Raw genomic sequence first — 27,824 nt, 5'->3', positions numbered from 1 at the left:
CTCTTTCATTCACTTCAATAGATATGAGCTGCAATATCACACAAAGGAGGAGAGTGGGGATATTCTAATGCCTTTATATTTATTCTAATATCCAGAATTGCTGATCCAGAGTAGAGATGATCGAACATCGGATAATCTTAGGTTCTATCGAACTCGAACCTTATTGAACCTTCCGCATTTGATTCCCGATGCCTTCCCGGTCCACGGGGAAGGTGGAGACAGCCCGGGTACCACCTGGAATTCCGGGATTAAGCCTAGGTAATAGGCTTTATCCCGGAATTCCAGGCAGTACTCAGACTGTGTCCTCCTTACCCATGGACCGGGAAGGCATCGGGAATCAAATGCAGAAGGTTCAACAAGGTTCGAGTTCGATAGAACCTAAGATTTTCCGATATTCGATCACCTCTAATCCAGAGGCAAAAGGCAAAAAATCCCATAAGGTAATTTACAAGCTATTTTTTTCATCTCAAGCTACGTTCCCATACAGTAGAACAGCCACAGTTTTTTTCCCATTCAAAAATTTGCCAAGGAGCAAATCGAAAGCCCAAAACACTTTTATTTTCAAAATAATTATATATATAGATAGATATATGTATATATATACAATGTTACACACATTCTGCCTGTCAGGATCTTGCTAAAAGACAAAGGAAAATAATTCAAGCTGTGTAGTAAGTAAATGCAGTTACATCATTGGACATACATGTACTGTATACAGATATTCACTGCAGTATCCACGGCCCAGTACTGGAGATGATACTTACCTGTTGCCTTTTCATGCATAGGCAATATATAGAGTATCAACTGAGATATGGTGTACATAGCCTAAGGCTAAGTTCACTCGTTGTACAATCAATGGCCGTTGTTAAACACTACCTACGGTGTTAAACAACTGTAGCGTTAAATAATAACTTCACAACGGAACAGCTTCTGTTTGTACAGCGTGTGAATATAGCCTAAGGGGAAAGAAATTATTTTTGATGCCAAATTAGAATTTAAAATCAGAATCTGTGGATCAAGGACCATTTTCTAGACCATAGTGATGTAAATTGTAATTTTATTACACTTTAGAAATGCATCCAGGCCCATTTTGATCTCACCATGAGCTCAGAGAGTCCGCAAGTACCATAATCTCCCTGTTTTCTCAGTAAACAATTTCCTTCTATGTTGGTATAAAAATTACTTTTCCTCCAGGGGTAGAAGATGCCTTGTTGTTATCGGTACAGTCCTGGGTATAAATAGATCACAGTAGAGATATTTGTACTGCCCTCTGATATATTTATACATACAGAAAACTTTCTTCCTAACAATAAAAAACATAAAAGAAAAATGCCACCATACGACGACATATTAACCAAATACTGGCCAGGAAGCCACTTTCTTTTTATTTTTCTACCCCCAACTCCCTACCCCAAAGGAGAGCAGGAACATAAAAAAAGAAGGGAGGGGGGGGGGATAAATTAGACAAAACAAATGGCTAGTACTTAAGGAGACCCCTCTCCATACATTCCACATCTTTCTTATCTTAGCCATCTTTTTTCTAAACTTGCCAATGTGAAATTTGAAATTCTTTCTGGGTCCATTCCATTAGTCTTTCAACCTCAGTTTCGGCTTTGTCTATCTCGTACACTGGAGCCCAAAAATTCTTCACAGTAGTCCATGTGTGGTCTGACTAGTAATTTGTACATTGGTAGAACTCTTACCTTATGTAGTAGAAGATCCTTTCCCAAGTATCTTGCTACGACTACAGTCTCTTGTCTGCTACCCCTCACACTTTTCCTACAACATACTTATCATCATTGTAGTTTAAATCTTTAAAATGCCATTATGTTGAATTGATATAGTTAGAACGATTCCTTCACGGCTCCCTTTGTTGCACTCCAAATCACTATTCTGCCATTACCTGGGCAGACTATAATGTAATAGCTTTGTGAAGACCGAATAGAGCAGCACTGACCCCATTTACTTGTAATTTACAAGCAATTTGAGCTTTCAAAATGCTGCATCTCGTAAGGCCTTGTGGTCCATCAGTGTTTGTCCTTGATATCAGAGTTGAGAAACCAAATTTAATCATGTGCTAATGTTGCTTCATAATTGGCGAATAATGAAATTCTGGTTCTTCTTATAGGATAGGGTTCACTTTTCCCCTTTTACGTATTTTGTTACATTTCTTTTGAAGATCTTACCACTATCTTTAATACACAGGGTTAGGCATATCATATTATCACAAAAGTGTATACTATTTGTTATACATTATTTATCCTACTACAAAAATATATATATATTTTCTTCCCTGGGTTCCCTTCGACAGCCCTGTAAGAACGTGTTTAAAGGTGCATTTGTTAGCTGTAAGACAAGTCAAATTATTGAACTGTGATGTGGGAAAAATGAAACCATACATTTGACCTTGTCAAAAGCTGAAAGCAGATGATACAGGTGATAATACAGGAAAGAATGAGTGAACACGTGAATCAGAAGAAATATATCTAACCTTGTCTGCTTGACTGACATGTCACCAAATTGGATTGCTTAGTGACATGTTGATGCGGAAAAAAATGAGACAATTTGGGCCGGTGTCAACAGAGATGCTTTATTGTCTACTTACGAGTAATTATGATGCATAGAAAGGGCTGCGGTGTCAGAACTTTTATGTGAACTATTATTTACATAGTAATTGGCTGAAGGGGGTTAAATTGTAGGGATGGATTTATCATTCTTCCATTACGGATTCTGGATTTAAAAAAAACAAACAAACAAAAAAACAACATACTTGGTAAATGATGATGTTATATCTCTCTAAACTTAGCAATGAGAGAAGATACTTGGTTATAAATGTTATTGACTTTGTAATGGTTAATCTTATCTCAATTGTAATTGACAAAATGGAATGAAGATACATTTAAGAGATTTTGCATACTTAATATATGAGTTCCTCAATAACCATTTACTCTTAGTAACAGCGACTCTATGAAAAGAGGGGGGAAAAAAGACAAAGTACTGTATGCATATCAAACAGCTGACAGTGATCTATTGTTGCTAAGCATCAAAAACTGAACATTAGGTTCTTACTACACTTTGTGATCAAACTTTATACGCTCGGTTGCTACTTCACAACGATCCATTTAAAGTAGGTCCATACTTCTGAGGGGACGCTAACTTTTCACATAGCTTGTGATTAGAGATGAGCGAACTTACAGTAAGGGCCCTATTACACAGAGTGATAATGAGACAAATAGGGACGATTATCGTTCAATGTAATAGAAACATCGATCAGCCAATGAAATGATCATCAGCTGATCATTTCATTAGGCCCTGACCTAAAATAATCTGGCATCGGACGTGCATTGTTACATGTAATAGCGATGAGCGGCCGACAGCTGACGATTAAACAAACAGTTAATACATTACCTGTCTACACTCCCGGTCTTGATCCCGTGCTCTGCATGCGTCCCGGCACCGCTGCCAGTGATTGGTTGAGTAATCTGTCAGTTCAGTGATCGCTCTGAAGCTACAGCCGCGGGACTGAGAAGCATGCAGAGTGCAGGACAAGGTCAGGAGCGTGGACAGGTAATGTATTAATTGTTTAGACAAGGGCAGCACGGACATTGCTAACCATGTCTGTGCAGCCCTTCCTAAACGATTTTTGGGCCATGTAATAGGCCCAGTAAATGAGCGCCAATCTAGAAGGTCGCGCTTTTTTATAGTATTGATCAGGCCTTCATTGCCCTATGTAATAGCACACTAAGTTTAGGTTCTCATGAACGTGAACATTATGCCTAGGGTCTGCATCCACCTTTCCCAGGCAGCGGGATTCAAAGGCCGAGCATTTGGGTTTGTGCAAACCAAATGTACTGTAAGTTCTTTCATCTCTACTTCTGATATTTTGAATGCTCAGACAAATGTATACGTCTTTGGGGAGATTCATCAATGTGTCCAAAAGTAAGATCCAACTGGCTTACATTGAGACAGCTGGTTTGCCCAATATAAACCCTGTTTGTGCAACATGAGAAATAGAGATTGTCACGATGGCTCCAAGTGGTGTCAATGCGGGGTGCAGAGGCTACTGGGTATAGTATGGAGGTGCTCAATCTCGACAAATAGATAGTTCACATTTCAAATCCACACAGTTGAAGTTATGATGAGAAAGCACTCACCATAAAAGCAGTTACTTTATTTTTTTATTTCAAAGCAATTGACTGCATTGATACCAGCATCTTCACTGAAACGTTACAGCTGTTTTGGGCAATGCACTTCCTTAGACTTCTTAGCAGTATTATAGGAGCCAGAATAGAACAATCCTAAGCATATTACTTTATTTAACCCTTTGAGGACCAGGCCCAAAATGACCCAGTGGACCGCGCAAATTTTGATCTTAGTGTTTTCGTTCTTCCCTCCTCCCCTTCTAAGAGCTCTAGCACTCTCAGTTTTCTATCTACAGGCCATGTAAGTGCTTGTTTTTTACAGGAATAGTTGTACTTTGTAATGGCGTCATTCATTTTACCATAACATGTAGGATGGAATCCCAAATATATTATTTATGAAGATATAAATAGGTGAAATCGTAAAAAAGAATGCAATATGGTAATGTTTGGGGGGTTCCTGTGTCTACGTAATGCACTATATGGTAACAGCGACATGACACTATTATTCTATAGGTCAGTCCGAACACAACCATATGCAGGTTACACAGATTCTCTAATGTTATATATATTTTTTTTTATGAAATCCTTTTTTTTGCCAATTAAATATTAATAAAATGGGCTTATTGTGACGCTTATAACGGTTTTATTTTTTCACCTACGGGGCTGTATGTGGTGTCATTTTTTCCGCCATGATCTCTAGTTTTTATTAATACCATATTTGTGAAGATCGGACGTTTTGATCACTTTTTATTGATTTTTTTTAATATATAATGTAACATAAAATCGGTAATCTGCGCACTTTTTCCCCTCTTTTCGTGTACGCCGTTTACCGGTCACAATGACGCTTGTTATATTTTAATAGATCGGACAATTCCGCACGCTACGGTATATTATATGTTTATCTATTTATTCATTTTTATATGTTTTATTTATATAATGGGAAAGGGGGGTGATTTAGACTTTTATTGGGGGAGGGGCTTTGGGGTAGTGTGTTAGTGTTTTGAACTTTTTTTTTTACACTTTTAAAGTCCCTTTGGGGGACTTGTACATACAATACTTTGATTTCTACACTGATGAATGCTATGCCATAGGCATAGCATTGATCAGTGTTATCGGCGCTCTGCTCATTGAGTCTGCCTGTGCAGGCTCAGTGTAGCAGATCGCCGATCGGACCGCACGGAGGCAGGTAAGAGACCTCCAGCAGTCCGTTTCAACGATCGGGACCCCCGCAGTCACACTGCGGGGGTCCCGATCGGTAAGTGACAGGGGACTCCCCCTGTCACTTACACTTAAACGCCGCGGTCGCGCCGTGATCGCGGCATTTAAGGGGTTAATGACACGCGGCAGCGCGATCGCTGCAGCGTGTCATTGCCGGTGAGGTCCCGGCTGCTAATTGCAGCCGGCCCCCACCTGCTATGAAGCGCGCTCCGCTCCGGAGCACGCTTCATAGCGGGAGAAACACCCAGGACGTAAGGTTACGTCATGGGTCGTCTGGGGACAGACTTCCATGACGTAACCCTACGTCCAGGGTCGTCTAAGGGTTAAAAAACAAAAGTTAAAATGTTTTTACAATTTTTTTTTACAAGGCATCAGGATTAAAAATCTGTTTTATCTATTTAGCTTTTGTATTCACCATACTGGTTTAATAGTATGAACGTTATATAACCCAGATAATTAACCTCCTCCTCTGCAGCCTATGCCTGATGCGCAGTGACTTTAATTTATGATCTGCGCCTGTGTCATTCGCGGCGGGTCCCGACTATCAGTGATAGCCGGGGACCCGCTGTAACTCTCAACACCGGAGCCATGCTCCGGTACTGAGAGTTAACTCAATAGATACTGCGGTCAGAGGGAGAATTCTCTGTCCGGTGTCCATCAGTGATCACGATCAAAGTGATTGCAGAGCCCCGCTTGTAGTTACAGAGGCCGGCAGGGCGAGGGAGTGAAGGCAGGGCGCGCGCCAGGTGGGTGGCCGTGAGCTCTGCCCCCTCCCCTCTCTCCTCTACCGCTGTCACAAGTTTGTAACAGGGGCAGGGTACAGAGGAGAGGGGGCAGAGATAGGGACATCGGCCTATGGGATCATTATGATCCCATAAGCTGATATCCTAAAACAAGCTTGGCATTGAGGCATCAATGATCCCCGGTCGTGAAAGGGTTAAAGTGTTGACTGCTAGTATCGTCACACAGCTGGGGCAGTTGTGAGACTGGCTGTATATGGCAGCTGGTTGCCCTTGTGGATGACATGAACACTCTATTCATTCCCGTGTCATTTTTTGGACATAACTGTTCGACCATTTTTGTTGAAAGGGTCAATGAAATAGACATTTACGTCAATTTTTGGAGTAAATTAATATATAAAATTATCTATAAAAGTTCCACATTTTGAAATATATAAAGAGGTATAACAATAAAATATGATTAGTATTGTTTTCATGGTATTCTTTATAACATTAGTATCAAGATTGCTTTCCTCAATGTGGGATTCCCAAGAGAGAGACAGACACAGCATGACCTAGATTTTACTCCACATTACAAGAAGTGAATATTTCTTTATTGGTTGTGTCTCTCTCCCTCTCTGATGATGCTAAACAAGCTGTAGGTGTTACTGTAAATGTCATATAGTATTAGCTAAATCGAATCATTTGGGATTTCATAGGTTAGCGAAAATGTGTTAAAATACAAGATTGACGGTAAAAGCCACTCTGGTAAACTCTGGTAAGCGAGAAGAAAGTTATTTTTAAATATATGTTCTAGAAAGTTGTATTTTTTTCCCAAATATTTCTTGTCCTTATATATATTGGTGGTAAGACCCTATAAACCTGAAAACCCTTAAGCTTACTAGTTTAAGACTTGCAGAACAAAAAGTATTTTGAAGATTACTAGTTGCCACCATGCCACCTTCATTTCTCCAAACTTTTTGAGTCCTAGTTAGTATTCATTACCTTTGCCTGAATTTGTTTCAAGAACTTACCAAGGTATGGAAGGTTTTCTTTAGAAATTCCAGTACAAGTTGACAAGCTCAGTAGTTACTGATTTGATATCTACACATTCATGTACAGCACGATTTACCATGAGAGTTCAAATCGACATCCTCTGGAAACCTGATTATGGGTCAATGAAATGTGCTTTATAACAGGATGCAATACAAAAACAGCACCCCATAGTGTAGAAATCAGGCAGAAGGGCATCAGGAAAGAAAGAAAAAAAAGGGAGCGTCTCACCTGATGGTGTTCTGCAAATACAAGGTACAACATTCGACCATAGCAGGTATACAAACTGCGGCCACTCCCAAGCAACCACAATGGCATTGTAACAGCAACAAAAATCCTCCATTCCACAACTGGTTCCAATGGGCACAGGTTCGGGTAAAAAAGCAAGGCAAAATGAAGTACTAAAATTTTAATAAAAAATGAGACAACGGGTTTCAGGATCGCACCAATCCGTTTCTCCAAGGGATCGCTGCAGTCCTGAAACGCCTTGTGTTGTTTCTTTTAATAAATTTGTAGTACTTCACTTTGCCTTGTTTGTTTTTTTTACCTGGACCTGCGCCCGTTGGACCCAGTTGTGGAGTGGAGGATGTTTGTTGCTGTTATAACAGGGTGCGTCATCCTATGGAAAGTGTTCACTAGAGGATGTAGCAATGGTTAATTTAGGTGTGGTAACCCGACACAGCAATGTGTTGCATCAGAGTATCCAATCAGGGATCCAAACAGGGATCAAATAAAGCCAATAAATGAGAAGTAATGTTAAACTTAAGTTTGTGTAACACATTGTGCTATTGTACTGCACTCAGAATGTGTTATCCTAATGTTCCTGTAACTATGTCAAGAAGCAAGAAGTGTGAACTCCAGAATTTTACGTCTATTATCATGGAGATGCTTAGTATGCATAGGAGCTGTAAAAATGATAGGAAAACATCTATTTTAGAGTGGCTTATTGGGACAATACAATTTGATTACAACTATGTACAGTAGCAGGGCCGGACTGGCCATAGGGCACTTCTGGCAAATGCCAGAAGGGCCGGTGGCCTTCGGGGGCCGGTCCCGTGCTCCTCCTGACCCGGCGACTCCTTTCCCCAACCATAGGGAAAAGGAGTCACTGCGCCACGACGAGCACGGGACCGGCCCACAGTGATCCGTCCGGCCCCCGTCTGATGCGCGGCTGCCGGGGGTGTCGCATCCTATCCCCGGCAGCGTGCGTATCATAGAGCTCTCTGTGGGCTTGTGCTGCGGCCGCGACTTCCAGCACAGAGGCGTGTGCCAGAAGTCGCGGCCGCAGCACAAGCCCACAGAGAGCTCTATGATACACACGCTGCCGGGGATAGGATGCGACACCCCCGGCAGCCGTGCATCAGACGGAGGCTGCAGGACAAAGGCTCGACGGGGGAGCGGGTTGTTAGGTGAGGTTTTTTTGTTTTTTTTTATCCTGCTTTCCACGAAAGGGGGTGGGGAGAAGCGGCCATCGATAAGGAAGGGGGGGGGGGAGATGGCATCTATAAGCGGGGGTTGGGGGGTGGGAAGAATATGGCATCTATAAGGGGGGGGATGGGGAGAAGATGGCATCTATAAGGGGGGGGATGGGGAGAAGATGGCATCTATAAGAGGGGGAGGATGGGGAGAAGATGGCATCTATAAGGGGGGGAGGATGGGGAGAAGATGGCATCTATAAGGGGGGGAGAAGGTGGCATCTATAAGGGGGGGGGGGAGAAGGTGGCATCCATAAGGGGGGGGATGGGGAGAAAGGGCCATCTATAAGGGGGGGATGGGGAGAAGATGGCATCTATAAGGAGGGGGGGAGAAGATGGCATCTATAAGGGGGGGGTAGAAGATGGCATCTATAAGGGGGGAGGATGGGGAGAAGATGGCATCTATAAGTGGGGAGGATGGGGAGAAGATGGCATCCATAAGGGGGGGATGGGGAGAAGGGGCCATCTATAAGGGGGGGATGGGGAGAAGATGGCATCTATAAGGGGGGGAGAAGATGGCATCTATAAGGGGGGGATGGGGAGAAGATGGCATCTATAGGGGGGAGGATGGGGAGAAGATGGCATCTATAAGGGGGGGAGGATGGGGAGAAGATGGCATCTATAAGGGGGGGGAGAAGGTGGCATCTATAAGGGGGGAAAGAAGGTGGCATCCATAAGGGGGGATGGGGAGAAGGGGCCATCTATAAGGGGGGGGATGGGGAGAAGATGGCATCTATAAGGGGGGGAGAAGATGGCATCTATAAGGGGGGGAGAAGGTGGCATCTATAAGGGGGATGGGGAGAAGGGGCCATCTATAAGGAAGGGGGGGAGAGGGGGACATCTATAAGGGAGGGAGAAGGGGGCATCTATAAGGGGGGATGGGGAGAAGAGGCCATCTATAAGGAAGGGGGGATGGGGAGAAGATGGCATCTATAAGGGGGGATGGGGAGAAGGGGCCATCTATAAGGGGGGGGATGGGGAGAAGATGGCATCTATAAGGGGGGGAGAAGATGGCATCTATAAGGGGGGGAGAAGGTGGCATCTATAAGGGGGATGGGGAGAAGGGGCCATCTCTAAGGAAGGGGGGAGAAGGGGACATCTATAAGGGAGGGAGAAGGTGGCATCTATAAGGGGGGAGAAGAGGCCATCTATAAGGAAGGGGGTAGAGGGGGACATCTATAAGGGAGGAAGAAGGGGCCATCTATAAGGAAGGGGGGGGGAAGAGGGCCATCTATAAGGGGGGGAACAACATAGGGGGAGAGGGGGCCATCTATAAGGGGACAACATAGGGGGAGAGGGGGCCTATAAGGGCACAACATAGGGGAGAGGGAGACAACATAGGGGGATTATAAAGGGACAACATTGGGGGAGAGGGGGCCATCTATAAGAGGACAACATAGGAGGGGCCATCTATAGGGGGGCAACATAGGGGGCCATCTATAAGGAGGGCGACAGAGAGGTGGGCCATATACTAAAATGGGATCACATAGAGTCAGCCTACCCACTAAATGAGGGTGTAAAGGGGACGATACAGATGTGCAGTGTGTAGAGAGATGAGGATGGTGCCAGAGTGAGGAGCCTAATATGTCTGTCTGGCAAATTCTGTGGATTCGTGGCTCGGAGAAGTTCTAACGGCCCAGGACAGATGGAGAAGAAGATGAAAAGGGAAGAACTCCGATCAGAGAAGACGTCCCCTGTGAATCACCTGATATAACTGCACTGTAATGTATATGATGTACAGAACCTGTGTAGAGCTGCGTCCACCTCTATATGACTGGATGAGGTGATACAGAGGATCTGTGATCTGTGTACAGAGGATCTTATTCAGTAGCAGCGGTGGGGTTAGTCAGTATGCGGTGGTATTAGTCAGTATGTGGTGACATTAGTCAGTATGTGGTGACATTAATATCACCACACACTGACTAATGCCACCACACACTGACTAATGCCACCACACACTGACTAGTCAGTATGCGGTGGCATTAGTCAGTATGCGGTGGCATTAGTCAGTATGCGGTGGTATTAGTCAGTATGTGGAGGTATGTGGTGGTGGTGTTAAACTGAGCACGGTGACCAGGGCCGGAAGCAGTCCGTTTCTGTACACTGTGTAGTGGTGAGGACCTGTAACTGCAGCTCAGCTACACAGTACAGAGACAGAAGCTTCTGACCCCATTTACTGTGTTATTATCTGTAATTCCAGTCATGTCCGTGATGATACAACATGTAGCCGTGCTGCACACGCAACATTGTCTCATAACTTATCACCGCGCGGCGAGTGGGCCTGTGTGCTCGGAAATGCCAGGGCTGATTTTCAGTTCCAGTCCGGCCCTGTACAGTAGATAGCATTTAGGCCCTTACTAACTCAGTTATGTATGCTTACATTCTATGGTCCATGCTTTGCTGTGTGTTACCGTACATGACATTATATTTACACACTGATTTATATATTTTTAAGGAAAAATTGTCAGTGAGCTGAACAAAAATAAACTGCAAGAAAACACAATAATATATTTTACATCTGATAATGGAGCACATCTAGAGGAAGTTTCCTCTTCTGGTGAAATGCATGGAGGATACAATGGAATCTTCAAAGGTAATGATGAGAAAAGGAGATGCTGTAGCAGTTAGTCATAGCCTAAGACCTGGGCTACAATGCAGAATGTGCATTAAAATTGGAAATCCGTGCTGCAAAGTTGGGTCCGCATTAGCATTATTTGTGGCACAAATTGCGGCCCCATACACACGTATGGACATGTCTTCAGAGTAGGGATGGTCCGAACCAGTCGAGGTTCGAGTTTGGATGAACCCGAACGCTCGACATCGGATTTCCGCTGTCTGCCCGCAACGTGCAGCGGGCGGATCCAGCGGGAGGACCGCCTGGAAAAATGGGATACAGCCTATGGCTATGGCTATATCCCATTTTTCCAGGCGGTCCTCCCGCTGGATCCGCCCGCTACACAAAGCGGGCAGACAGCGGGAATCATTACCGAGGGTTTGGGTTCGTACGAACCCGATCCGAACTTGGTTCGGACTATCCCTACATCAGAGCAAATCTGATGTATACCATACCACGCAAACTCACAGTGCGAAATCCGCTGCGGATCCGGTACGTGTGAAGCTACCCTTAAAGATATTTTATGAAGTTTCAATTAGTAAAACTACCAATGAGTGGATATGTCCTTGAGAAATATGTTATACAAGATAATAGATTATAAAAGTTTTTCCATCCAATATAAAATATCTACCAAGAGGCTTTAAAATGCCAGACATATAATACAATATAAGTACAAGTAATGTTGTGTTTGGCAACTGCATGTCATCATGCATTGGAGAACCAAGGAACCAGTGCAGAATCGGGACTTGAAGAAATAAATTATTATTGCTATTTTTAAGTATTTTGGAACCTGCATGATCCTATTTTATATCCCATAAATCAAAAATTTTAATTCAATTCACTTAGCTTTAGGCTATGTTCACACTACGTAAATTAACGGCCGTTGTCCGCGCCGCAAAACTACCGCCATTGTTTTGAGGTTTCCTATAATGACTGCAATGCAATGTAACTAGGGCCATTAAATTTACACTACGTTTCAGATAACGGCCGTTGTTTATACGGCCGCATCAAAAATGAACATGTCAGTTATTTCCAGCCATAATACTGCAACAACGGCCGTGGATTTCAATGCGGCCGCGAACGTAAAACTTATATCTGCCAAATTAAACTTGATTTTGATGTAAAAAAATTTCTGAGTGGTTTCTCGGGCTGGGCGCAGTATTTAAAGTAAATGACCTGTTTCATCCCGTTTATAATCATGCTAGGAATCAAAATTAAACAACGTAGTTTCACGACTAGCCCGTACTATAGTAATTCTACAGCTGTTGTTTTGGCCTCAAAATAACGGCCGTTGAAAACAATGGCCATTATTTTACGTAGTGTGAACATAGCCTTAGTTTGGATAAATAAATATGCAGAAATATTATCTGTTGCCAATCTTCAGTTTTGGGATTTAAAAAAAAATGTTTTTATAACATATATAAATATACTTTAGGCTGGGTTCACACTACGTATATTTCAGTCAGTATTGTGGTCCACATATTGCAACCAAAACCAGGAGTATATTAAAAACACAGAAAGGATCTGTCCACACAATGTTGAAATTGAGTGGATGGCCGCCATATAACAGTAAATAACTGCCATTATTTCAATACAACAGCCGTTGTTTTAAAATAAAAGCAAATATTTGCCATTAAATGGCGGCCATCCACTCAATTTCAACACTGTGTCAACAGCCTAACTGGGTTCACACTACGTATATTTCAGTCAGTATTTGTATATTTCAGTCAGTATATTTCAGTCAGTATTGCAACCAAAACCAGGAGTGGATTAAAAACACAGAAAGGATCTGTTCACACAATGTTGAAATTGAGTGCATGGCCGCCATTTAATGGCAAATATTTACTGTTATTTTAGAAAAACGGCTGTTATATTGAAATAATGGCAGTTATTTACTGTTATATGGCGGCCATCCACTCAATTTCAACATTGTGTGAACAGATCCTTTCTGTGTTTTTAATCCACTCCTGGTTTTGGTTGCAATACTGACTAAAATATACTGACTGAAATATACATATACTGACTGAAATATACGTAGTGTGAACGCAGCCGGGATCTGTAAAAAAAAAAAAATTTTTATTGATGTTTTTAAAGGAGGAAAAGCGACAAACTGGGAAGGTGGAATACGTGTCCCTGGAATTCTTTATTGGCCTAGGGTTATAAAACCTGAGACTGTTATTAATGAACCGACAAGTAACATGGACATATTCCCCACAGTTGTCAAGCTCAGTGGTGCCGCTCTTCCACAGGACAGGTAATCATTGCCAATAATGTAATATTTGTTTTTAATATGATGGCTCTTGTGTCACAAACCTTTTCAATTACATATATTAGAGTATGGTTGTCAGTCAATTGTTTTTTTTTTTCCTTAGTTTTTTTCAATGGTTGCCCCCCAGCAGAGTTTTATACCAATCGGTAAAATAAAACAAATATTACATTGTGCGAGGGATTTCTTTTTAAGTCCTACATACTGTAATGATTAATTGCTTCGTATGTTTTTATAGCAGCTGAAACTCAATTTTTATGATGCAGAGCTACAGAATCCCATAATTCTTTACTCCCAACCCTGCAAGAAGATGTGGACTTTTCTAATCAGATTCTGTTTGTGGATCCCAGAATAGTCACTGATTGGCTATGTTTACACAACATTTTCCCTCTACATTTAAAATGATGTCAGTCACTTTGAGGTTAAAATGATGGACGTAAATTCACTATTTGTCTGCCCGTCAATAATGGCTGTTGATACATTACTCTAGTTTACGGCGCGCTTACACAGAGAGGTCTGACAGATTTTTGAAGCCAAAGCCTGGAATGGATTTGAAAAGAGGATAGATCCCAGTTTTTCCTTTATGATGTGTTCTCTGTTAATAATCTTTTTCTGGCTTTGGCTTCAAAGATCTGTCAGATGAATTGCTGTGTGTAAACGGAACATTAGGTGGACTAATTGCCCTTTGGCTGTGTCTTTAATTGAAAAGTCCATTGAATTTAATAGTATAAGCGGTGAAAGGACGGTGAAATAGGAAAAACTGTGTGTGAACAACTAAAAAATGACGTCCGTTGTTTGCAAAAGATCTCCAAAAATAAACAACATGACTTGCATTGGACGTCTATTGACTTCAATGCATTGCATTGAAGTCAGCTAAATCACGGCAATAACGGATGTCTTTTCTCTTTTTTTTTTTTTATGTTGTGTGAACATAGCCATTGTCAGTTATGCTGTACTGAAGTTAGTAACATAGCCACTGGTCATCTATGGAATAGTAGAAGTAGAAGGCTAAAAGATAAAATAGAATAGCATTCAGAAGAGTGTCCAGGAGTTGATACCAGTACTGGAACCCCAAGTATCAGACAAGACAAAGACAAATTTGGGTAAAACAAGCCATGATCATAGTCAAGAGAACGAGTCCTAAATATAAAAAGTAATATGCAGTATAAAAGGAATGCTTAAGCAAAGAGTATATCTTGATTTGTAGTGGTGGAAGTGATTCCAGAGTCTCCTTAGGGCCCTATTACACTGAACGATTATCGACTGTATTCAGGCGATATTGGCCATTACATGAATGATGTTGGCTGATCGTTGTAGTCGTTTGTCTTTCACAAACGACTCATATAGCAGTGATCTGTTGCCGTTGCTCCGTGGAATATAAGCAGCAGCAGAAGAACACTGTTGTATGCTATGGGCTGCCCGGACGATCTAGCGATCATCCGGGCAGCTCCCCTCCCCCCCCCCCGCACCTCTCCACGGCCCCCTGGATCTCTGTATTGGCTGCAGCGAGCGAGTAATAAGGAGCAAACAAGCGCTTACAGCGCTTGTTTGCTCCTCAGTCGCCTTGTGTAATAGGGGCTTTAGTCTGTCCAGAAAATGTTTTCTAGAGGTGCTGGTCACCATGGCAACCTGATGCAGCCTAAAAAAGAAAGGAAAGCAGGTGCAGCCATCAGAGGACATTGCGGAAGCAGAACAAAAAAAAAATCCAGCTGTGTAGCTACTAGATGCAGCCAATGTTTCTTGCTGTAGCCAAGATTAATTTAAAACATTAAATCGTGGCTGCCCTTAGTCACAACTAGAATAAGCGTAAGAGATTACTGTATACTGTTTAATTTTTGTTATCAATATAAAACCAGTATGCAGTGAGCTCCCTCTAGTGGTGGCTACAGGGAGCCAGAATTATATTATTTAGTTTTATCTGTGAAGTGGATTTAGATATCTGTCAGAGGCAACTATCAAAAGCATTTAAAGGAAATAATCCGCATGCAATTTTAGGCCTATTTATTGATTTCTATTTAAGCGTTTTAAATATTTTTCTATTCTATTTATTCTTCCACTAGGACCACATAAACCCTCACCCTATAATTATGTTTTCATAAGTGTAAAATCAAAACAAGAAAGAGCGAGCCTATTACCGTATGTGTTTTAAAAGACTCAAATAAATTAAAAACCATTTATTAAAAGTCAGCCTAGCAGGGAAAATTAAGATCTTGCAGTGATATGAAATGCTGGGCGGTAACTTATTTAGCTTATTGTTCCATATAAAAAAAAACATTCTATTAAGTATCAGATTAAAATCAGTCTAATTATATTGTACATTACAGGAATTTTAATAACTATGGATACATTCTAAAGAGCATGGCATATGCTAAACTCCATTGAAGCGAGTTGTCTGGTTCTTTATCAGTTAGGATCTCTACAAATGCATTTTCAGAAAACATTTGCTTGATAGCGCTATATTTTCAGACGTGAAGCTTTATTTAAATTGCAGAACATTTCCAACAAAGGTATAAATCAATTACTTATTTAAAAGTTGTTTAAGTGTAAGAGTAACTTTTGTAACTTTCTAATCTATGTCTTCATCTCAGCCAAGTGGTAAAGGAAAGCCAAGCACTTTATAACTTGACCTGCTTTACCCTCCCAATTTAAAGTTAAGTTAATTTGTAGTTGAATTAGTTCATCAAAGTGCATTAGAGCATTTTCTTAGCATTCTAAATGTTAAGTTGCTATCAACAGCAGGGTCACTTTTAATTTTGTGCAGCCGGAATGGAGCACCGTCTGACAGACAGTTACTTTTGCCCAAGTGCATTGAAGAGGCACTCCAAAGTTTATGATTTATTGAGTGCTTTTAGGAAAGGAGATGCAAAGGAACAGTAAGCACATTATTCGGATATAATTATTATTTTTTTTTTAACAAATGCTGCTGGAATTATGCAGCCAAATTAAAAGCAAATCTTCTCACTTTGCATAACATTTATTTTTAATGCTACAGAATCTTTCACACAGCCTAAATGTAAAAATGCAAGATTATTATTACACAATATAATCAGCCCAAAGTATGATTATTTTCCTCCTATTATTCATGTACTGTAAGTAGAAAGTCATGGATAAATGGGCATTTTAAATACTTATACCTTGATAAGCTGTTATCATATATGATGATAATACTACTAATAATTGTAAAAATGGTAGTAATAAAAGTAATATATAATAGTAATTATAGTGATAACTATAATAAAACAAGCAGAATATTTCATAATTTTTAGTTTTTTATTCCAAAAATAAATTTCAGTTTAGACTTTACACCGATTGATTTTTCACATAACCTGGTGACAGAATTCAAGGAGTTATCCAGCGCTACAAAAACATGGCTGCTTTCTTCCAGAGACAGCCCCACTCTTGTCTCCAGTTTGGGCAGGGTTTTGCTGCTCAGTTCCATTGAAGGGAATGGAGCTTAATTGCAAACCGCACCTAAACTGGAGACAAGACTCGTGTTGTCTCTGAAAGAAAGTGGCCATGTTTTTGTAGCACTGGATAACCCCTTTAAGTGCAGTTCATATAAATATAACAATTAAAGGACAACTCTGTTGCAAAAAATAACAATAAAAAAACAATGGCAAACGCTGTAACTATACTCACTCTCACTCCTGGGTCCATCGCTGTTTGAATCTCCTACCGATTGGCACTTCTCCGGCACTTCCTCGTTCTTCGGCCGCCAGCTTTGGATGACTGACAGCTTACTCAGCCAATCAGCCAATCAGAGCTGAGCAAGTTGTGAGTCATCTCCTGACGACGTCTCACAGGGGGCTTGAGAGCATCAGGTGACTTACAGCTTGCTTAGCCAATTGGAGCTGCTGATGTTTTACAGGGGGCCAGCCCACTGTCAAGATGTCATCGGTCGAGGGAGGGGGGTGAAAGGGAAGGGGGATAGAATGGTAAGTAAAACACATTAAAAAGTTATGTGTTTTAATTAACGGGAAAAAACACCAGAGTTGTCCCTTAACTATGCAATAATATGCTAAATAGAGATAAGTAAATTGATTTTAAACACTTTTTGCTAGGATATGTAGTGGGCCATTCCCATTGTGTCCAACCGGTGACGTACACAGAAAAAAAGGAGGATCGTAATGGGCTTCATATTATGGTGTCTGATTTAGCCCTCCAAGGAAGTAAAGCCTGGTGTTTATTTTACTTTGCTTTCTAAGACCCTTAGATTAAAGGGAAACTATCTGCAATTTAGACAAGTCTAACTTGCTGATATGTCTCTTACCTTATTCTTTGGAGCAGTGCTGGTCCAGTTAGTCATGTCCTCCATGGTCCGGTGAGACTGTTAGTAGCAATAGGACATTTGTTAGGAGCACTGCCCGCCCTCTTAGTGCTGACCCGCCACGGACCACCCCACCCCTTTCTAATGATAATCAATGGAGCAGGCCAGTCGGGGGCAGGTTTGATCAGTGCTATGGGGACGGGCAGTGCACCCTGGGTGCCCTAGTGCTCCTAATGGTCTCACTGAACCATGGAGCACACAACTAACTGCACCGAAACAGCACTAAGGAGAAAGATAAGGGACATAACTTCTCTCCTCCGCATCTCCTGTGCAGTAGGGACATATCAGAAGGTTAGATTCATCTAACCTGCTGATAGTTCCCTTTTAATACCCCCACCCCTTTATTTGTTGACAACGCAGTTCTCTGGCAAGAGGAGTTCTGCAGTTTACTACCAGTAGCAAGAGGAAAGCAACAAGATGGAGGCCTCTCACAGTGGTCTCAATAGCAGACACGTGGTCTGTCTCTAGCCTTGGTATCTAGCCCTTGTGAACTATGCTGATAGTGTAGGGTGCCACAGAAAGGGTTTATAGGAGCAGGGACTCCTTTGAAAAGCAGAAATCCCTGTTCCTGTACACTGAATGACAAAGGGTATCCTATATGATCGCTGTTCATTTTATGTGAAGGTTAGTGGCAATGCTTTATGCATTGTTATTTGCTCACTACTGCTGAGCTCTGAGCTCTCCGCTTGGCCCAGTAAATTTTAACTTCATGGTTAGGGTGAGTTTGAACTCACTAACCCTACTCCTCTATATACTGTCAAATATAATCAAAGGGGTTTTTGAGGGACTCCAACTAGGGATGGTCCGAACCTGCCGACGTTCCGGTTCGTAGGAACCCGAACGCTCGGCAGCAGATTCCCGCTCTTTGCCCGCTCCGTGGAGCGGGCGGATCCAGCGGGAGTAACGCCTGGAAAACTGGGATACAGACAATTTCTGTCATTGAGTTTGATAAATAGTTTTCCCCTTTTTTTTTACTCTTCCATAATATTTTTTGTTCCAGCCATTCAGTATTGTTTGAGGTATTTCTTGCACAGACTCTTGATAAGATTTAGATATAATATGTGACTTGCCATCTAAGAACCCTCCATTTCCTTTTTTAAATGGGTTGAATTGTAGTATATAGTACACAATGGAGAGTACACATGCAATAAAATCCAGAGTTTGATTCACACCTATGCCCTGCCCTGGTTCTGGGTTTCACTGGATATGCTGTCTCCATTGTGTACTTTTGGATTTGATGCCACCCTGGATCCAGATGGAGAGATGTGTACCCACTTTTGCACGTATGCCTGGGCAACTCCATGACAAGACCTCCGAAATTCTTCTTCCTCTTCAAATGTGAGGAACTCTAATCCCAAATCAATATGTAAGTTGATATGTTGCATTGTTATGTATGACCAACAAAATCCAGAAATTAGGAAGGTTTTACACAAATATTGGCATATTCCTTTGGCCAATATGGATTTAGGAGGGGTTATAACCAGTCACCCTACAATCACATATATATGAAAATCCATTTCTCAGAGCTAAGATCGGAGAGGGCTGAAGTGGACTCTTAGACATGCCTCTAAGATGCACTTACAGATATTTTTGCCATTTTACAGCCTTTGAGAGGATGGGTATCCTTGGACTTAGAAAATCAGGATGATCATTTTATTGAATTACCATCATTTAGGTAATTTTGATCATGTAGTTGGGAGTAGTGATTTGAGGGTTTGCACAGAACAGGATGTAGATGGCCCAGAGAGACCACAGGTAGAGTGGGTCATTACATTCACTTACGAATGCAAGCAGATTCCACAGTTTCCTTGTCCACCACTAAGACAAAGGTGGCACCTTCATTATGTCTCTTGTTAGTGCCTGGACCATTTCCAGGTGCATAGCCCCAAGAAATTTAGTGTCATTCTACCCATTGTGTATCCTGCCAATGACAAGCGACCACTATTGCCTTCCTTTGCCAGGGTGTTGTAAACAAATAACCTGGTCTGCAACACTTCTGTTTGGGATCTGACAATGGTTGGGTTCAAGTCTGAATGTCTCACAGCAAATACTTGAGTCCTGTCTCTGCTGTGCAGCAGGCAGGATATTGTTTACCCATACACTGGAAGGGTTTCACCAGATTTATCAAGCATTTATGAGACCAACTTTATGTGCAGGATCTACAGGCCTAACTGCAACAGCTGTGGGTAAGTGTTCTGCAGCATCTGTGGGCAGATATGCCAAACACAACCTGTATTCCTTCATTCATTACAGAATCCCATCTTTTATCCAGTCTAGAGATGTCCAAAGAGGAGCAGATTCCCTCAATAAATATATCTGTCAGGAGGCCGGCCTGTCAGGGACGATGTCCCAGCTAACCGGCCCGGACGATTGCTAGCATCACGCCGCGGCCAGGGCCGTGCTGCTCCCCGGCTAGGCTCCCTGTGTTCACTTATTCAAGTTGGGGACTGTCGCCCAGTTGTCTGCTGCCGCCTAGGGCAGTTGAAGAAAATAGGCAGGGACAGCGGGGTGGGTGGCAGTGTCAATGCTGCACCTGTCTTTTGTCATCCAGTCCCCTATTCTAACTATATCCTTTCATTGTAATATTGTAATGCCCTACATACAGTATATTTTCATTACATTTACACATTCATTTTATTCCATTACAACTCCTTCTTGGTGAGAAAGAGTGAATAAGAGGCAGAAAACTCTTTGAAGATTGCATTAGTTTGCAAACAATAAAAACAGCCATTAGTTCAAATCCACTGTATTATTTTAACTACTAGAATTATATCTGGTGATACTACAAACTTTTCTGTGATAATGTAGTGTTAATGCCTTACTCGACGTTATGTTCATTACCATTATATGTTTTTTTTTCTATTTCCTTTATATGCAGGATTATTGATGGTTTGGACTTGATGCCCTTAATTCATGGAAATAGTGTCACATCCGATCATGAATTTCTCTTCCATTACTGTAATGCATATTTGAATGCAGTAAGGTGGAATCAAAAAAACAGTAAGTCAACTTTTATGTTTCTATATAAAACATTTATGTCCTAAGTAAATAAAATGGTCATGGCACATGCTTTAAACAGTAAGAAAACATCACTCTTTCTTGTGTTAAAGCCCCATTGTCAGTGTTATAGTTACATGGTCTTGCTAAATTATTAATACTAAAATATGAGTGAAAGTCACAACAAAAGGTTGCCTTTTTTCAGTGGGCTTATTGTTTGTGAATGGATATACTTGTGATATTAAATCTCTGATGGCAGAAATATTTCCGGACAGTTAGTACTCTTTAGTATGGCATTGCCCTAGATGCTAAACTGGAAAGTTCACACCTTTGAAGTTAAATAAATAGATTTATTTTCACCCTTAGTGATTTAACAACTTTATTGGGACTGTAGTGGTCCTTTATTGGGACTATAGGGCTGTGTGATACTCCTATGGGTCTACATTGTGGCCACTTCATCATTGCTCACAAGTTCAAACATTTGCAAATAGTGTAAACCATCCCCCCAACAATAAGATGGCCTTATGCCAGGATGGCCCTACACTGTACTAGCCTCTCCATGGCATGTAATACGCCTATGCTCTGGGCATGCAGGATCCATCTTATACTGGCAAAAGTAATAACACACCTGGGTGGGATGGGTGGAGTGCACAACCAAGTAGAGGCAGCCACTCCCCCTCATCTAGAACACAGAATAAAAAAAACTAATTTAGTTAGCTCTTCTAAAAAACTATTTGCACTAGGCAGGAGCACATTGCTATGGCTGAAATATCAAACACACAAAAACACAGAGAAATGCAACAGCTCACCACAATGGCAAAATACAGACCCACTACAGATATGAAAATCACTAAAAGCAGCCCCTCCAACTGCTAAAAAAAATCTCATAAAAATAATGAGGCTCTTGGTTACCATTTGCAAATAGTGTAAACCATGTTGCCCCATCCTAGTGTGAATAGTGTTCTGGGAGAGCTGACCAAATTTGTCTTTTTTTCTGTGTTCCAAATGGGGGAGTGGCTGCCTTTACTTGGTCGTGCACTCCACCCATCCCACCCAGGTGTGTTATTACTTTTGCCAGTATATGATGGATCCTGCATGCCCAGAGCATACAGTAAGTGTATTACATGCCATGGATAGGACATAGTATAGTGTAGGGTCTGCCCCGAGCATAAGGACCTTATTGTTGGTGGGATAGTTTACACTATTTGCAAATGGTAATCAACAGGATTAGGGATGGTCCGAACCCGTACGAACCCGAACCCCCGGTAATGACTCCCGCTGTCTGCCCGCTCTGTGGAGCGGGCGGATCCAGCGGGAGGACCGCCTGGAAAACTGGGATACAGCCATAGCCATAGGCTGTATCCCAGTTTTCCAGGCATTCCTCCCGCTGTATCCGCCCGCTCCACAGAGCGGGCAGACAGCTGGAATCTGCTGCCGAGCATTCGTGTTCATACGAACCCGAACCTCGGCAAGTTCGGACCATCCCTAGACAGGATATTTTATTAGGCATTATATCCAACTCTCGGGCTCCTCCCTTTCTCATAAGACTTTGTCTTAAGAGGTTTGTCTGTCCCTTGTCTCTGAGCTTAAGCCATAACCTTTCAGTAATATAATTGCCTATGACTAGCCTTCACCCCCATCTCCCCATTATATACACATGGAATTACAGCATGCTGTCTTGTGCTGAACAATGCCACAAGCAGCGGAGAAGGCAGTAAATTCAGCAAATTCAGTCTTCTGTTTCGAGCAATGTCCTCCAGCAGCTTTGGGCAGGGAACTGCCTGGCTGTGAGAGGCAAGTGAACAGAGTGGGATAGCTGTTATTAACAGTTGCAAGACAGCAATGTATTCTGGGAATTCTACTTTAGTACCAAGGTGCCTTAAGTAAAGATCCACAAACATAAAATAAATATATTTTGTGGTTAGCAATGTAATATACTTCTGCACACTGATGCTGTTTTAACCTGATGTTGGAGTGCACCTTTAAGATTCAACATTTTATGTGACATTTGTTAGTGATCATGTATGAGATTCCACAGAATAATTTTATTTTATTTTTCTCTTTTATTGACCCTTTACTTCCCAATGTCTTGCCGCATGTATTTCTTCAGATTTGTACATTTGCTTGTTCTTTTTGTTATTTACAGCAGATCAGATGATGAATGCAAATTTCGATGAGAATAAACCATTGATATGCTGTTATGTATATGTAAGAATGCATTTATTTTAGGGTTATGCCTTCAACTAGCTTGCAGCATAAAAAATATTGGCACGTACAATACAAGTATATTTAACACATGCTTTATCACAATACTCTTGGTTTTCCCATCATTAAATGCTATAGCTGTCTAAAATGATTGTTATGTTCTTCGCTCCAATTTTGCTGTCTAGAAATATTGTGCTTTCAATCTTTACAAAAGTGTATTTTTTTGTACATTTCATTCACTGGTGACAGTGAATGTTTTTAACCCACTGTCCTTTCCAAAAACTCAACTATATAAATGTCCATTTGTGAAAAGGGCCAAGAGCAAATATGACATGTTGTCTGTCATATGGATTAAAGATGGACAATCTTTGCAATCAGTTTTGCTGTGTTGGATGCTTTTATTTGCCTCCATAACAGTCATCATACCTTCAGGAAAGGTTTGATTTAAGATTTTAAATGTTATTTTAGGGTTATGTAGAACAGGGATCTGTAACCTTTATATTCTGTCATATATAATAACACAGCAAGAGAATAATACAACTAAACAAGCCACAAATACGTATCTATTTAAAGACATATTTCTAAGAAGCAGCATTCATTAATGTAATATTAGCTTGGACTTTTACAGATGAAACCATGCCAATTATGTTAATTAAAACAGAGAAGCGGGTCACTTCCTAATTCAATAACTGGGTAACATGTAGGTGAGTTCTATGCAATGAAGCTCACTCACCTGATTGAGTTGTGCTGCGAGATAAGCACAACTCTATGAAGCGTTTGAGGATGGTGTCATTGCAGCCAGGATAGGAGCACCAATGAATTGGTGTGTGGAACAAGAGGTGATGATCCAAGATGGACCATAGGACCAAGAAGATCTCCTTTCTGACCGGCACTGGTGCTCAGGGTAACTTGCCGTGCAAGTGTACCGGATAAAGTAACATGTAGATGCACTTCTTTACCATAAGCTGGTTTATTCAATGCAACGCGTTTCAGCCCGACAGTGAAAGAATGGGCCTTTCTCAAGCATAAACCCCCAGCTATAACATGCCCCTTTTAAATGCAAAGTAAGTTTAGTGATTGACAGTTCACTTCCGGGTTGTTCGGCTCATGTCACAGGTTATACATATGCACTTATGGGACTTGTTGTACTACTCACCTGTGACGTGAGCCGAACAACCCGGAAGTGAACTGTCAATCACTAAACTTGCTTTGCATTTAAAGGGGCATGTTATAGCTGGGGGTTTATGCTTGAGTAAGGCCCATTTTTTTTTACTGTCGGGCCGAAACGGGTTGCATTGAAAAAACCACCTTATGGTAAAGAAGTGCATCTACATGTTACTTTATCCGGTACACTTGCATGCCAACAATCTGGTTACCCTGAGCACCAACGCTGGTCAAAAAAGAGATCTTCTTGGTCCTCTGGTCCATCTAGGATCATCACCTGTTAATTATGTTAATTGTTATAGTTTTTTTTTTAAATATAGGTTTGAGTTTTCAAAATGCAAAAAAAATAAATAAATTGTTTTTAAATAAATTATACTTATAAAAACAACAACTTTTTACCTTTTTATTTCCCTTCCTGTTAGTTCCCCTAGCAGGGTATAAATAAATGCAGTGAAAGTGCTTGGCAGTCAACAATTACATCATGATAGGGGTCAACCAAGTGGCATAGGAAGATCACGTTTAACAGCTTAGGTGCTATGGTTAATAGTAGGGATGAGCGAATTTACAGTAGGAACGAAGCGAAGCGCTTTGTTCCTATCTGTATTCTGCTCATCTAGCTGCGGGGCTTTGAAGAGCGCTTCACTCCGTGCTGCTTCTCCCCAGGTGCTGGAAAAAAGATGGACCCAGTCCTGGTAAAGTGGGAGTTTCCGAGGATGGGATCCATCTTTTCCCAGTACCTGGGGAGCAGCATGGAGCAGAGAACACTTTAAAGCCCCACAAACTGATGAGCAGAATGCCAGTAAGAACAAGGCGCTTCGTCCCTACCGTAAATTTGCTCATCTCTAGTTATTAGAATGGGCGATATATCAAGAACGGCTTCAGTCTTAAACCCTCCGCACAGAGTTGATGTCGATTTCACTAACAATGTACCCTAAATTGTTATAAAAATGGAGCACTCAGAGGCCATGCCCCTCTGCATGTGACTGAGACTAATGCGCCGTGCCTCCCTGTCTCTTTAGATGACAGATGATAGATGACTCTCTAGATGACTAGATGACAAATGTTCACATTCTATTTGCACATCATTAGCAGTTGTGCAAAAACTATGAGAATATTTGCAGTTTGCGCAACTAATGCAGCATCATAAATCCTCAAAAATAAATTCCAAATTTTAATGTGCCAGCACATCGCTTTCATCACAGCATAGCATTTTCAGACATTGTTCACACAACAATTTTCAATGGATGTTATTTGATACTCAAAGTAACATACTTTGGCGTCCGTCCTTGCAATGATGGACGCTTTCAACATCCTTTTGGGTGTGGCTATTTTTACAGGTCCATTGAATATTGTTTAAAAGATGATGAAAGGACAGCAAAAAAAAAAATCTGTGTTTGGAGTACCTAAAATAGGAGTTAATGTAGGTTAAAAAACGTCCTGATCATTAATTTGATGGCCGCTGTGAACAATGGGAATCATTGAAGGATGAAAACAAGGGCCATTAATTTAAATAAAATTGGCAGCCATTATTTAACAGAAAGTAGCCTTAGAGAATGTGGCCTTTAGGCTATGTTCCCACTATGTTTTTTCCTGGACGTTTTTGAGTTCACAATGCCGGACGTCATTTCACGTTTGGCTGTCCATCAGTGCAATGATGACTTTTGGTACATTATTCTAGTTTAGGTGGACAAATTGGCCTTTGGATGTGTCTTTAATTGAAAAGTCCATTGAATTTAATTATAAAACTGTTGAAAGGATGGTTTTACTGTGTGTGAACAACTAAAAATAACGTCCAAAATAATGATCATTATTTTGATGTCTGCCCAGACAACGCCCGTTATTTAATACACTGTGTGCATTGGATACCTGTCATTCTATTGACTTTGTGCATTGCATTGAAGTCAATTACACAAAAACGTCTTTTTATCTTTTTAGGGTGCATTTACACGTACAGGATCTGCAGCAGATCCGCAGCAGATTTGATGGCCCAGATTTGCTTTTCTTTGAATTTGTGACTTCCTACAGTATCTGCACCATCAAATCTGCTGCAGATCCTGTGCGTGTGATCGCACCCTTAATTAGAAAAAGGCGGACGGCTTTTCTCTTTTTTTTGACGTTGAGTGAACATAGCCTTTATGTGTTTTTCCCTGCCCATTTGCCACAATTGCGATTGTGTAAGTTTTGCCACAATTTAGCAATTTTAAGTTGAGAACTTTATTTTCCCCCCATTTTTACATTTTTGTCCCTAGTAAACCCCTTTAGGCTATGTTCACACTGCGTATGAGTCCGGCCGCATTTCATACGCCGCCGTACACATGCGGTCGGATGCGTACGAACCGCGAACATACACCCGTAGTACAGTTATGCTTCCCTAGCTTGTTTCGAAGCGACTTGAGGCAGGTCATTTACTTGGAAATCTTCTCCCAGCCCCATAAACCCCACAGAACCTTTTGGATCGAAAAATCAAGTTAAATTTGGCTGAAATAAGTACTTCGTACGGGACCGCATGGAAATCCACGGCGGTTAGTTTCAACATTTCCGTCCTCAAACAATGGTCTTGTTCATTTTTCACGGCGCCGTATACGATCCGGCCGTAAGCTCATACGTAGTGTGCACTGTGCGGGCGTATATCGTATACTTTCAAGCGAACGCATCAACCTGAAAACTACGTGCGTATATTCGTGGTTAGCACTACGGCCGGAAACATACGCAGTGTGAACATAGCCTTAAAATGCATGAAACAGTATATGATGCATCATGTATGAAAACTAACAGATGTTCCTCCTTCAATCATTCAGCAAACAAAGCTGCTTGTATAGATTGTTTGAAAATAGCATTAGACGTGTTTTGCTCTATATATTATATTAACTTGTCAACAGGGGCTGGCTGAAAATTTTTTTGCCTGGGAAACAAGCACACCACACTGCCCCATAAGTAGTGGCCGTTCATTAGGCTATGTTCACATGTACTTAATCCACTCCGGATTTAATACTGGGAATTTTAGATGTTCCTTTATAGTGCTGTAATCAGCAGCATCCAACCCACAGTGTGAAATATGCAATAGATTTAGTCTGTTTGAATGTGTGAATACCTAGGTGCTAGAAAGATTACAGGAAATTTAATGCTGCTGTTTGTACATTTTACTGTAGTTTTTATCGGTACCACATTTGCGTATTTGTGACTTTTTAATCATTTTTTATTAAAGCGACTATGAATCTGCCCCCCCCCCCCCCCCCCCAAGACCGCTTGTACCTTCAGATAGCTACTTTTAATCCAAGATCTGTCCTGGGGTCCGTTCGGCAGTTTTTGTCCTAAAAAACAACTTTTAAACTTGCAGCCCAAACTGCCGTAGCCTAGAGTATCTGTGCCCTAACCTTGCACAACCCCTCCGTCCTTCCTCCCCACCCTCTTCATAATAAGGAATACCACTGGCAGGATTTTTCCTATTCCTCTGCAGTGAACACTGCACAGGTGCCTTAACGATCCAGCCCATGTGCCGTGCTCACACAGGTGATGAATAGTAGAAAATCTGCCTGGAGCATTCCTAATAAAGAAGAGGGCAGGGAGGAGGAACGGAGAGGTGGTGCAGGCCTAATGCATAGTCACTCTAGGCCACGCCAGTATGTCACAGGGCTGCTTTTTAG

The 27,824-nt window shown here is 41.5% G+C and overlaps 1 protein-coding gene across 2 annotated transcripts in view; it reads left to right on the top strand.

Annotated features, from left to right (window-relative positions):
* The window catches only part of LOC138768152 (steryl-sulfatase-like), a 112,741-nt gene that overhangs the window by 57,539 nt on the left and 27,378 nt on the right, over nucleotides 1-27,824 (top strand). For both annotated transcript variants that reach the window (XM_069946261.1, XM_069946260.1), the window contains exons 7-9: nucleotides 11,063-11,200; nucleotides 13,316-13,475; nucleotides 20,693-20,814. In XM_069946261.1, the coding sequence (XP_069802362.1) occupies nucleotides 11,063-11,200; nucleotides 13,316-13,475; nucleotides 20,693-20,814 (420 nt within the window). The remainder of the gene's footprint in view (nucleotides 1-11,062; nucleotides 11,201-13,315; nucleotides 13,476-20,692; nucleotides 20,815-27,824) is intronic.

The sequence above is a fragment of the Dendropsophus ebraccatus genome, chromosome 11 (genome assembly GCF_027789765.1).
Source record: "Dendropsophus ebraccatus isolate aDenEbr1 chromosome 11, aDenEbr1.pat, whole genome shotgun sequence".
Lineage (NCBI taxonomy): Eukaryota > Metazoa > Chordata > Amphibia > Anura > Hylidae > Dendropsophus > Dendropsophus ebraccatus.
The sequence above is the reverse complement of the archived record's forward strand: the minus strand, read 5'-3'. Positions and strand labels throughout refer to the sequence as shown.